At 41.4% G+C, this 13,327-nt stretch overlaps 1 protein-coding gene across 3 annotated transcripts in view; it reads right to left on the bottom strand.

The window, feature by feature from the left end:
• The window catches only part of LOC141129240 (interferon alpha/beta receptor 2-like), a 56,350-nt gene that overhangs the window by 20,061 nt on the left and 22,962 nt on the right, over positions 1-13,327 (bottom strand). For all 3 annotated transcript variants that reach the window (XM_073617142.1, XM_073617143.1, XM_073617144.1), the window contains exons 3-4: positions 5,008-5,134; positions 2,013-2,182 (exon numbers count right to left, since the gene is read on the bottom strand). In XM_073617142.1, coding sequence (XP_073473243.1) covers positions 2,013-2,182; positions 5,008-5,134 — 297 coding nt within the window. The remainder of the gene's footprint in view (positions 1-2,012; positions 2,183-5,007; positions 5,135-13,327) is intronic.

Genomic DNA, 13,327 nt, shown 5'->3' with positions numbered 1-13,327 from the left:
CCCAAGAATTTACAGGAACTGGAGGCTTTTTACCAAGAGGAACGGGCAGCTTTACCATCTGAGAAGATAAAGAGCCTCATCCACAAATACCATAAAAGACTTCAAGCTGTCATTGATGGTAAAGGGGGCAATACACGGTATCAAGAACTGGGTTATCTAAACTTTTGATCAGGGTAATTTGGGTAGTTTCTGTTGTGATTACGATTTAAAAAGAGTAAACACAGTTCATTGATAACAAATGGCTTCAGCCAAACATTAACCATGAGTGAAAGAAACGTTTGTGTTATTCATATTTCTGAAAAATGGTCAAGAAATCATAAATCCTGCCAGGGTATGCAAACTTATGAGCATTACTATCTCCTCCCATTTCTCATCTGTCATTTATGGGATCAAAACCTGCCATTTATCACTTAATTTCAATGGTTCTCTGCCTATTTTAGTTTGTAATAGAAATGAGTACAATATTGATATCAGTCCCTTCGGCCCCTGTGACTTCAGGATTCCTATAAGGATGTATTTTGAGAATCTTTAGATTCTGCTTGCCAAATTGGGCCTGCAAGGCATGTCTTAATATAAAATATTTATAAAGGAAAGGCTCATTTCTATGTATGATTGTGGTGAGAGTTGGCAACGATTGGTCAGAAGGATTGTATCTGACTAAGGCTTGTGTAGACGACCTTAATCAGGGCCACAAGCTTCTGGCAAGCCTCCCATTTGTACCACTAGGGTGGCGTGATCCTTCCCTCCTTCCTATTTATCTCTCGCCTTCTGGTGGTTTCTTCAGACATGTTTTAAAAAGGAATGTTTTTATTACAGCTCATCATTTCATATGAAGTTATCTATACCTCAATGTGAAGGACTAGTTTATGGTTCTATGCACTTGACAATAACTTTCTTCTTGGTTTCATTTCATTACACATAAGCGCTTTATTTTCCATTATTTATTTCAAGTCTTACTGCACAAGGCATTTTGGATATTAGAACTGTTTACTGTTATATGTTTTTGATATCATTTTTATTTGATTTATTTACTGCACATTTAAGCACTTTTATTTACAATTTCTGAGCTTCATTGCACAACGTATTTTCAAGATCGTAATTCAATAGCGCTGCACTTTTTTGTTTTTATACTGCGATACTTTTACCAGAGTCTTGTGCCAGCAGCCTTTTTTTTTCCATTAAGTTTTTAGCGCAAGAATTTTCTTTTCCGTTTTCAAATAAACCCGATGTCCCTCCTAAAAGGGAGGGGTTATGCCTAAAGCCTGGTACACATGGGCCGAATGTCGGCTGGTTTCTACCGTGTGTACTGCAGCTGATATGACAGAAGTGAGCCGAACCAACTTCTGTCAAAGGGGCATAACCAAAAAGGTTCTGCCGACCGGCTTCCAATCAGCGATCTGCGCCAATGGCTGAGAGAGCAGGCTCGTGTGTTCTGGTGGGGGGGCTCCCCCTGTCAGAACACAATAGGACAGCAGGGGAAATTGCTGTACCAACATTGCATAGTTAGCACAGCGGCTCTGCATGAGCTCTTCGGAATTTTAGGTTTATTCCTGCTGGGTTGAACGAAAAAAAAAAAAAAAAAAGAAGTAGTAGTGTGTACCAGGCTTAGGGAGGGGACTTGCTGACTTTTTTGCCAGTGTCCAACCATCTGTAGGTGGCACATTTATTTATTTTATTTATTTCAAGTACTTATATAGCGACGTCAATTTACGCAGGAGGAAACCGGAGTACCCGGAGGAAACCCACGCAGACACAGGGAGAACATGCAAACTCCAGGCAGGTAGTGTCGTGGTCGGGATTCGAACCAGCGACCCTTCTTACTGCTAGGTGAGAGTGCTACCCACTACACCACTCCACTAATAAGGATACTAAAGTATCTGTATCTGGAGATGTACAATAATAGAAGTGATTCTTTTAAGATACTGCTGGAGATGTTGATGCTACAACATTAAAAGACAATGGTCATGAACACATACTATTAAAAGTCCAAAGCTGATGCTAAATATACTTACTATCTGAAAACGGGCAAAAACCCTTAGCCACAGTTGTTTTGGAGACTTCGTGATCTGTGAAACTGCGGACTATGGGCATATAGGTTGACATAACATCGGTGAAATCCTTGGTCAGGTTGCAGTGCCGAGTTGTGATATTGGAACAGCTTTTGCTACTGACAACTGAATGGCTAGAAAATCACAAAAGGGAGACCCAACATTAAACGAATAGAGTGCAGCGGCAAAAAAAATATCTATCATGCATAAATAAAACACATATAACCAAATCAGAAATATGACATATGAAAATACAAATCAAACAACTTGCTATAAGTGTTCAATGAAGTCCTCCAATTATCCTGCTACAAGTGTCAAACCCCGTCCTTTTTTTAGGATCAATCACTCCTCCACCTTAATGTGTAAAAATCTTCCAAATAAATTCACTTCTGTGTGACTCCATCCTTAATGACTTGACCTCCGGAAGGTTTTACCCTCTTTATGAAAAGAGCATTTTTTGCTATTCAGCAATGCGATACTTTAATTGGCAATCGCTCGGTCATGCAACACTGTAGGCAAAATTAAATTTATATCATTTTTTCCCACAAATAGAGCTTTCTTTTGTTAGTATTTGATCACCACTAGGTTTTTATTTTTTTTTGCAAAATAAAATTCAAAAAAAAAAAAAAAAAAAAAGTGAGAATTTTCCCCAACTTTCTGTTAACCACTTTTGCCCCCTTCTTGCCCAGGCCAATTTTCAGCTTTCAGTGCTGTCACACTTTGAATGACAGCAACGCTGTACCCAAACCAAATTTTTATATTTTTTTTGAGACAGAGCTTTCTTTTGGTGGTATTTAATCACCACTGGGTTTCTTATTTTTTGCTAAATGAAAAAAGTGCAAAAATTTGGAAACAAAAAAAAAATTAAAAAAATAAAAATTTTTCTCCTTCACTGATGTGCGCTGAAGAGGCTGCACTGATGGCCACTGATGAGTAGGCACTATTTTGCAGCACTGATAGAAGGCACTGATGGGCACTGGCAGGCAGCACTGGTGGGGCTGCACTGATATTCATTGATTGAGGCACGAAACACGTGATTACAATTTCTCCTACCACCTTTTCTTGTGCCTCACACAAAGTCCCAAAAACCCCTTTCTTATTTAGGGATGGAGGTGCATGCTATCATGCACCTCATTTAAAGTCCCACAAACCCCTTGCTTCTATGTGCATGTCCCCAATGAGGAAAGCCGCTTATTGGCTCTCCTCTCACGCAGTCAACCGGCACTTCCTATTTACACTGTGATCAGCTGTGATTGGACACAGCTGATCACATGGTAAAGAGCTTATACCATAGAATCTTTACTGTGATCGTTGATGCGGTATGTCCACGGATCACTGCGCTGCATGCCCCCAGGGGCACGCATGAGCGGCCTGTTCTGAAGAACGTCATATGACGTCCACTCAGAACAGGAAAGCCACCGTCCGGCCATCAAGCTGCTATAGGCCAGATGGGAAGTGGGGGAAAAAAAATTAAATTAAAAGCTCAAAATGTATTCTGCTACAGGTCAATGGTAAAAAAAAAAAAAAAGAAAAATTCAAAATGTGTATATTAATTGGTTTTATGAAAGTTATAGTGTCTACAAATATATTATACAGGATTTATATAGCGCCAATGGTTTACGCAGCACTGTACAATGTAGAGGGTGGACAGTACAATTACAATACAGTTCAATATAGAAGCTTGTGGAGCTTACAATCTAAAAAGGAGATAGGCCTACATTTATGAAGAAATTCAATTTTTTTTTAATTTTATAGCAAAAAGTAAAAAATCGTTTTTTTTTTTTTCTAAATTTTCGGTCTTTTGTCGTTTATATTGCAAAAATAAAAAAAAAACAGTGGTGTTCAAATACAACCAAAAGAAAGCTCTATTTGTGTGAAAAAAAAAAATGATATAACCCTAGTTTGGGTACAGCGTTGCATGACTGCGCAATTACCAGTGAAAGTAGTGCAGTGCTGAATAGCAAAACACGGCCTGGTCATGAAGGGGTTTCTAAACACTAAATGTTTTTTTTAACCTCAACACATTCTCTGCATTAATGTAGAATAAAAACTTCTGTCTGTCCCCCCCCCCCCCGCCTAAAACTTACCCAATTCCTGTATTGATTCAGCGCTGTGCCTGGTTGCAGGTCTTCTCCTGATACAGTGGGAGCCATTGGCTCCTGCTGCTGTCAATCAAATCAAGTGTGCAGGGGGGCGGGGCCGAGCTGCATTATGTGCGTCATTACCATTGCACAGAGTAGGCAAGTTTCAGATTATTTTTATTAAAAAAAAAAAAAAAAAAAAAAAAAAAAAAAAAACACAGCACTTTACAACCACTTAAAAGTCAAAATGTGCTTTCCCTAACAACTGAGATTAGATACTCATCTCTATTCCCTCCTCCTTCCTTTCTTCATAAGCACTCAAAATAAAGCAAAGTGGACTATAGCATACGTCATATACAAACTAATACAGCTTGGCCCTACGCTTTACGTCAATAGACCTGCAATACATCATTTATAATGCAGCTCTACAAAAAGGAATAACCTTAACAGCAGTATGAAACCCTACGAAACTAAATTTTAAAGACGCATAAACAAGAGTACAACATCAGGATGGCGCATTTCACATAAATACAACCACAACAGGATATCTACATAAAATAAAAAAAATGCTGTTAAGTGGTTGTAAAGTGTTTATTTTTTTAACATATTTGTATACATACAGTATATCAAAATATACATATTTTACATGCATCTACAAGATCCCATGTTTTAGTGTGTATACATGCAAACCAATAACCCTGTTAATCTGCTATACATCACTGGGCACAGAGCCCATTAGAGCGGGTAGTGAGGGCACACGTGATTTTATCCTCACTTCCTGTGACAGTTTCCTGGCTGTTAGTTGCAACACGAGGGAAGCGTTTTATTCTGTTTTCTACAATGTATAATCAAATGAATCAGGTTCACCACATACATACCCCGACTCCTGATACTCCACTTTGTAGTAGATAACCGATTCATTGTTTGGGTCATCCCAGATCAGGATGTGCTCAAAGTTTTTAGAAACAAGTCTGAGATTAGTTGGAGGATGCAGAACAGCTGAGACTGAGACAAAAGGGAAGAAAAAAATCAAGTGTTAAAATGTAGGAATTGTGTTCATCTAGAAACATTTAAATCAGTGCTTGTTTAACCACTTTAAAGGACCGAGCCACTTTCTGGAGATTTGTTGTTTTTTTTTTTTTTGCTAGAAAATTAATTAGAACCCCCAAATACTATACATTTTTCCCCTAACACCCTAGAGAATAAAATGGCGGTCATTGCAATACTTTCTGTCACACCTTATTTGCGCAGCGGTCTTACAATCGCACTTTTTTTTGCAAAAAATACAAAAATTTTTTGAATTAAAAAAATAAGACAACAGTAAAGTTAGCCCAATTTTTTTTCATATTGTGAAAGATAATGTTACGCCGAGTAATTTGATACCCAACATGTCACGCTTCAAAATTGCGCCCGCTCGTGGAATGGCGACAAACTTTTCCCCTTTAAAAATCTCTATAGGCGACGTTTAAAAAATTCTACAGGCTGCATGTTTTGCGTTACAGAGGAGGTCTAGGGCTAGAATTATTGCTCTCGCTCTCGCAGCGATACCTCACATTTGTGGTTTGAACACCATTTTCATATGTGGGCGCTACTCACGTATGCGTTCGCTTCTGCACATGAGCTTGTTTAAAAAAATTTTTTTTATTATTTATTTTACACTGTTCTTTAAAAAAAAATAAAATAAAAAAGTGTCACTTTTATTCCTATTACAAGGAATGTAAACAGCCCTTGTAATGGAAAAATAGCATATAAGGACTTCTTAAATATGAGATCTGGGGTCAAAAAGACTTCACATCTCATATTTACACTAAAATGCAATAAAAAAAAAAAAAAAAAAAAAAAAAAAACACATTAAAAAAATAAATAAATGGCCCTTGCAATGATATGGAGACGGGTGGGGGCCATCTTCCCCTCACTCGTCTCCATGTCACACAAGGGGAATCATCTGATTGCCTCCGCCGCTGCCGACGGCTCCGGTAAGCAGCGGAGGGTACTGGAGCGTGGCGGGACGTCTCCCGCCGCCGATAAAAGTGATCTTACGGCAAATCCCTGGCAGAGACCACTTTTATCTTGAAGAAGACCGCCTGCTGAAGAAGAGGATACTGGGGTTATGCTGCTGCCATAACAACGATACTGCTCTTCAAAGTACCGACGTATAACGACGGTGGGCGGTCCAGAAGTGGTTAAGCCCTTCAGGCCTAAGGCCCTTTTCACACGGGCGCCTCGGTGAAGCAGGATCTGCTTGCTCAGCGGGAAATTTCTCCGCTAAGCAGGCGAATTACAGGTCCGTTCTGTGTCTGTTTTGCATAGCCTTGCTGTTCTCTATGGGGCTGTCAGATGGAAACAGACCGCCTGTCTGTCCAGGGCCCCCCTGCCCCAAAGCACTCACCATGTTGAGGGCATACGGCCTGGTACGGTTCAGGATTGGGGGGGGCGCTCCCTCAACCCCACCCTCTTTCCTGACCCGCCGAGCTGTGTGCCGTTTTTTCGGCGTGGGGGTTCCCCTTAAAATCAATACCAGAACGAAGGGCCTGGTAGGCTCCTTGAGGGGGAACCCATGCCGTTTTTTTTTTTTTTTTTTTTAAACATTTTGCGTGGAATTCCCCCTAAAGATCCATACCAAACACAGTGCAGACACAATAGTTGGGGAAAGTCGGATCCCTATTCATTGAAGTCGGAATTCAAGTCACAGGGCAAAGTCGGATCCAAAGTGGTACGACTGTTGTGTCGTACGATTATAACTAAAGCACGAGTCCTTTCAGTCACCGCTATATATACATTATATATATATATATATATATATATATATATATATATATATACATATACACACACACACACACACACACACACATATATATATACATATATATTATATATATATATATATATATATATATATATATATATACATACACACACCAAGAAAAGACTGGTGTGCAATTAAATAGAACCATAGGTACATAAAGATGCGTATATTAGAATGATGGTATAGGCATATTACAGCTGGATGATAACTGCTGCATATCGTGAACCGCTATCCTAGGACAGGAAGTGTGTTACTGGCAGGATCACCAAGTGAAAAAAATAAATAAAATGAAAGCGACTTTAGCCCCCCATATCTAGGGACTGGGGAGCAGCAATATATTCCAATTTTTGTTATTGCATATACACTTTAAAATTACTGGCCACAGCAAGCACAAGGAAGTTTACAGAAACTATTAATATTATTTTTATTTTTTTTTAAGAACAAGATAAGAATTGACTAAATGGCAATATATGGCACGTCCCCCACCTAAAGCAGACCCTAAAGCAGTATTGAAGGCCATTTAAATCCACTATGGCTACTAAAGCAAAAAGGTGGTCGGATGAAACCATCATCATTCCAGATTACCACCGGGCACTTTCACCCCCTTCCTGCCTAAGCCAATTTTCAGCTTTCGGCGCTGTTGTCAATGACAATTGCGCAGCATGAGTCACTTCTGACAAGCTTTCCTAAAACCAAGAGAAAAAAAAAAGGTGACAGGGGAGGGACTTCCATCTGATTGACAGCCTCAGCTCTGCTCCTGTGTGGAGGGGGTGTGTCCCTTCCCCTCCAAACAGCTCTCGCAGCTCTCCTCACTGAGCTCGGCAGAGTGTAACTTCAACTCTCCGCCCCCTTTTTCTGAACTCTCAGACAAGCTTTAAAATTCAGCACTTTGAACTGAAGTACAGAAGAGACGACTGCAGATAAACAGGTACAACTTATGTAGGAGGATTTGTTTAATCTCTGTGTAGCACGTGAGGCCAGTCACTTCACTGGGTGTAAGGGTTTACAACCACTTTAACTCATAGTCCACTGACACTTCCTCCAGCTCTGCAACTGCCCATACAGAAATGCAGGCAGAGAGAAAGTGGAAGCGTTTGCAGGAGCCCCCCGCCTCGCGCTCCCCTCCCCCCCCCTAGCCCCCGTATACTTACACAAGTCCGATCCAGCGATGTGCACATGGTCTGTGTCTATAGATCGAGTCCGCGGCAGTGACACAATAGGTAGCAGCTTCCTATGGTGGCACAACGAAAATAGGAGAAGCCAGGATTGCCGGTGGGGGGTTACCAAAAAAAAGTGTCCCTACATGGTAGTCACATGTCAGTTCTTATTCATGACTAGGCAAGTCACTGACCAAGGATGGCAGTCCTGAAGCATGCACCACAAATAAAATAAGTCAGCAGTATCAGTTCTCTTATTTCTGTCCCGACATGTTCCCTATAAAAAGGAGAACTCATCACCCGAACTAGGAAGCTCTGCTGATCTCCAGTCTAGATTTAAGTGCCCTTTGCGTAAAAATAAATAAATAAAAACATTTTAAAAAAAGGACCCAATAATATACACTTATTTGGGTTATTTTTATCAAAGATATGTAGTACTTTTGGAAAATAAAATTTACAAAGAAAAATTACTAAATTTGCAAAATGTTATAAACGAAGAAAAATGCATTTTTTTTTTTAACCACAATTTTCAGTCTTTTTTCATTTATATCACAAAAAAAAACCCCAGTGGCGATTAAATATTACCAAAAGAAAGATCTATTTGTGTGAAAAAAAAAAAAAAAAAAAAAAGGAACAACAATTTCATATGGGTACAGTGTTGCATGACTGAGTAAGTGTGAGTGCGCTGAAAGCTGAAAATTGGACGGGTTAGGAAGGGGGTTTAAGTGCCCGGTTGGCAAGTGGTTAACAATCAACATACCTTCAGCAAGCAAACCACATTAATAATCTTAAGATAAAAGCAAATGTGGTAAATAGTTTTTTTTTTCCTTTTTTTTGTGGTGGTCACATGAGCGTTATGCCCCCTGTTTCTTCTCAAGCTCCAAGGAGCTACTAATGACAATCACCAGTCACAAATACCAGGACCCAGATACCAGCATAGGGTCTACATGCTGTAGGTGGGGATAGAGGGATGACTGAAGGAAAGAAAAGTCATCCTGGGGAACCCATAAATCCATCAAGTTGTAGCTTACACGGGACCAACTCCCCCCATGTGACAGAGATGGTGCTTAGTGGTTGGCCCACTGCGGTCGTAGAGCAATATAGCGGCATGTTAGGCGATCCCTAAAAACTCATCTATCCAGGGAAGCCTATTCTGACTTCAGCTAATAACATGATTTTTTTTTTTTTTCTCCCATCAGTTCATCCCTCACAGTTACTACCTTTTGTTCCACAAGCCTATTAGACTGTAAGCTCCCAGGAGCAGGGTCCTTCTAATCCTCGTGTATTGAATTGTTTTGTTTCTCTATTGTCCCCTTTTATATTCTAAAGTGCTACGCAAACTGTTGGCACTATATAAATCCTGTATAATAATAATGGCTTTTTTTCTCAGAGGAAAAAGGTGCAGGAACTCCTCCTTTTCTCCGCCCCTACCCACCCCCGAGCACCGTTTCTTGGTTCCACCCCCTACCCACCTCCCATACTGCCCTTTTAGAGAATACATAACCAAGTATTTTGTGCTGATCAATATTTGTATGGAATGTGTTAACAGAAAAAGCAGTAAAATAGGTCCACTGTAGCCAGTAACAATAGAGCCCCCTCCAGCAACAGTAGACCCCCCCCCCAACAATGGACCACCCGAAACAGAATCCCCCCAGCAGCAACAACAGATCTCCCCACAGTCAGCATCAATAGACTCTCCAGCAACCAGCAACAATAGACCCATCCCTCAACAGTATATCTCAGCAGCAATAAATCCCAACCAGCAACAATAGATGCAAAAATAGATCCCCTCCATCTAGAATAGATCACTCAGCAGCCAGCATCAATAGATCATGCAGCACACCCCAGCACCCCTTACCATTACATACAGTTAGTGCTGGAGGTGCCGGAACTGCGTTCCCCCACGTTCCTGCTGAAAAAAAGCCCTGATAATAATAATAATGTTCCTCTATATCTATACCAACAAGTTTTGTGTTTTTTCTTTTTTTCTTTAGTTATTTGCTGCTGAATGGAACAGTGGAGAAGTGAAGGAAAGAAGAGTATTTGCTGCTGGGGAGGGGAATCAAAGCAAACCTGTTGTATTGCACTATAAGAAGGCAAAATAAAAGTTCACTACAAATAAAATCGCTGAACTTTTCTTTCGTAAAATAAAGACTTGCTACCTTACGACACAAAAGTAGTACACGATTTCAGAAGTCACGCACTCCCTTCATCAGGGGTATAAACACATGACAAAAATATACGAGATGTGTCTAAAAACTTTGGTGAATGGTCCGATATCTCAACGGCATCATGGGCCAGGTGCGCACGCTTGCATATGGCTATCCAGAGACAGGTCAAGAAGCAAGTGTACGGGACAGAAGCTGTGAGCAGAAACTGTTTACGGCTGGTTCAAACGCTTTCGTGACGGGAAGGAAAGGACTGAGGATGAGCCACGCTCTGGACGCCCATTGACTAGCAAAATCCCAGACATGAGCGAGTGCGACAAATGCTGGCAGGAGATTGGTGACTGACTCTACAATTGATGGTGGAGGAATTGGGCATTAGCAAGGACACGGTGCGCACCATCGTCCGTAAAGATTTGGGTAGAAGGAAGATCTGGCCCTGGTTTGTGCCGCACAAGCTGACAGACGAACAGAAAGTAAAACAAATGGCAACCTCTGGAGATGTCATTACCATGTGTGACCAGGATAGACCTGCCTGCGCACTGTGCGATCCGTGTGCGCTAATCCTTGGCTCAGCACAGCAGACCTGTTCTCTGTCATTCACCGCACACCCCTGATTTGGCGTCTGTGGACTTCTGTATCGCCGCCTTAAGAGCGTCAAGAAAGGCGCATATTTTGCGGACGTAGCAGCAATCCAATAAGCGATTCTGCTTTCGATTCCTAAAGAGGCTTTTGCTGACAGTTTCCAGCAGTTTCCAGAAGCTTTATGAACTTTACCTTTTATTGGCCTTCAAAATAATCGCCAACCTTCACAACACACTTTTGGCAATTTGTTTTTATCTTTTGTTTTGTTTGGTTTTCCCATTCACTGAACTTTGTAGACACTTCGTATACTAAAATCCATGTAGGTGTATAAAGTTCAAAATGTCAAACCTATGCACTGTATAAAATCTACACATTAAAAATTAATTATCTTAAAAAAAGTCCTGATGTTGGAATAGGAACTGATCAATAGATACCAATCCCGAATTTAATTGATTATACGAGGACTGATGACTTGCTAGTTGTGCAATGAAAGCTCGACTTCTGCTTTTATTAGGACTGTACAAAGTGGAATCTCTGGCTCTCACGCTATACACTAGGCCTAGGGAAATAACATTATCAGCATAAAAGTTTCTGAAAAGAAAACATCTGTGTTGCCAGAAGCAACCAGTCAGCTTCTTCCTATCAGAGCAGGTTATAAAATAAAGGGAAAATCTGATTGACTCTTTGTAGGAATTCAGGCTTATTAAAAAGTCTCAAAGTTTTTTACTTTCATGCATTCTATGCATGCATCCAATACTTACCTGAGCCCCATCTCGATCCAGCGATGTGCACGAGAGCCTCGGCTCTCCGGAGACTCTCCCTCATTGGCTGAGATGGGCAAAAGCTGTAAAAATCAGCTCATACACACTGATTATCAGCCGGCTGCAGCGATCCTCCTCTCCTCACCGAGAACTAATGTGTGAGGAGAGGAGAGCCGATCGCCTAGCAACCGGCTCTCTGTTTACATCAAATGACGGCTATGATTGGACACTGCTGTCATGTGATCAGGAGGGCCAATCACAGAGCCCTCCTGCCAATCTGAGATGCGCCGTGTCCAGGTGACACGAGCGCATCAGGATCGCGCCGCTGCGCGGGCCTGGGCGATCCCCCTCATTCTGTGGGACATTCCTGAACGTCCACTAAGAAGGAGAGAGCGCCCACCCGGCCGTACATATGCAGTGGCCGGGTGGGAAGTGGTTAAAACAATCTACTGATCTGGCCAGAACCAGCTCTGGAGGGAGTCTATTCCACATCTCTTACTGTGAAGAAACCTTTCCATATTTGGAGATAAAATCTCTTTTCAGCCAGATGTAAAGGGTGCCCCCTTGATGACCTTAAGACCCCTTTCACACTAAAGGAGTTTTTCAAGCGCTTTTGTGTTAAAAAAAAGCACCTGAAAAGCTCACGAAAACCTATTTCCATTAAAATCAATAAATGCTTTCACACTGGGGCAGGGAGGCGAAAAAATGCCCCTCTCCATTGAAATTAATGGAATGCTCTTCAAAAGCGCCTGAAAAGCTCTTCAAAAGCGCTCAAATGTTTTACTGGCAGTTTACAAGCGCATCAGTGTGAAAGGGGCCTTAAGTGAATAACTCTACACACTCTGACTCTTTGTAGGAATTCAGGCTTATTAAAGTCTCAAAGGTTTTTTACTTTCATGCATTCTATGCATGCATCCAATGCTTACCTGAGCCCCATCTCGATCCAGCGATGTGCACGAGAGCCTCGGCTCTCCGGAGACTCTCCCTCATTGGCTGAGATGGGCAATCGCAGCCAGTTAGCTAATAAGGAGAGAGTGGGGCGGGGCTGAGCCGCAGCTCTGTGTGTGAATGGATGCGCAGAGTCGTGGCTCGAAAGCAAGCCTGCATGGGTGCCCCTATTGCAAGCTGTTTGCTCTGGGGCACTCGGCAGGAGCCAAGACTGCCAGTGAGAGACCCAAGGAGGAGGATTGGGCTGCTCTGTGCAAAACCATTGCACAGAGCAGGCAAGTATGACATTTTTTAAGCCTTTAGAATCACTTTATTAATGTCAACAAAGAACTGGTCCACTCTCACCGATTAGTTGCTAGAGGTTACTGCACAGTCTTACTGCTCACTGATTAGTTGCTAGAGGTTACTGCACATCCTTACTGCTCACTGATTGTAGCTGCTAGAAGTTACTGCACATTATTTACCCAAGAAAAAGAGGATCGGGCTGCTCTGTGTCAAACCAGTGCATAGGTAAGTATGACATGTTTGTTATTAAAAGAAAAAAAAAAAGCACTTCAATATCACTTTATATAAGGCCAAAGAATAATGGGCAAGGTACAGTCACTTAGAGTAAGTAGATTTCTCCTGGGCAGCTGAAATCTGGTTGGTTGCACAATGGGTGACTGCACTCAGCATGTCATCACTACCCCTACCATTCACCTACTGAACACATAGTTAGCCTGGTTGGAAAAAAAAAAAAAAAAGACACCATCCAGTTCAACCAACAGAGAGAG

This window comes from Aquarana catesbeiana, linkage group LG02, assembly GCF_042186555.1.
Source record: "Aquarana catesbeiana isolate 2022-GZ linkage group LG02, ASM4218655v1, whole genome shotgun sequence".
In the NCBI taxonomy this organism is placed as follows: Eukaryota; Metazoa; Chordata; class Amphibia; order Anura; family Ranidae; genus Aquarana; species Aquarana catesbeiana.
The sequence above is the reverse complement of the archived record's forward strand: the minus strand, read 5'-3'. Positions and strand labels throughout refer to the sequence as shown.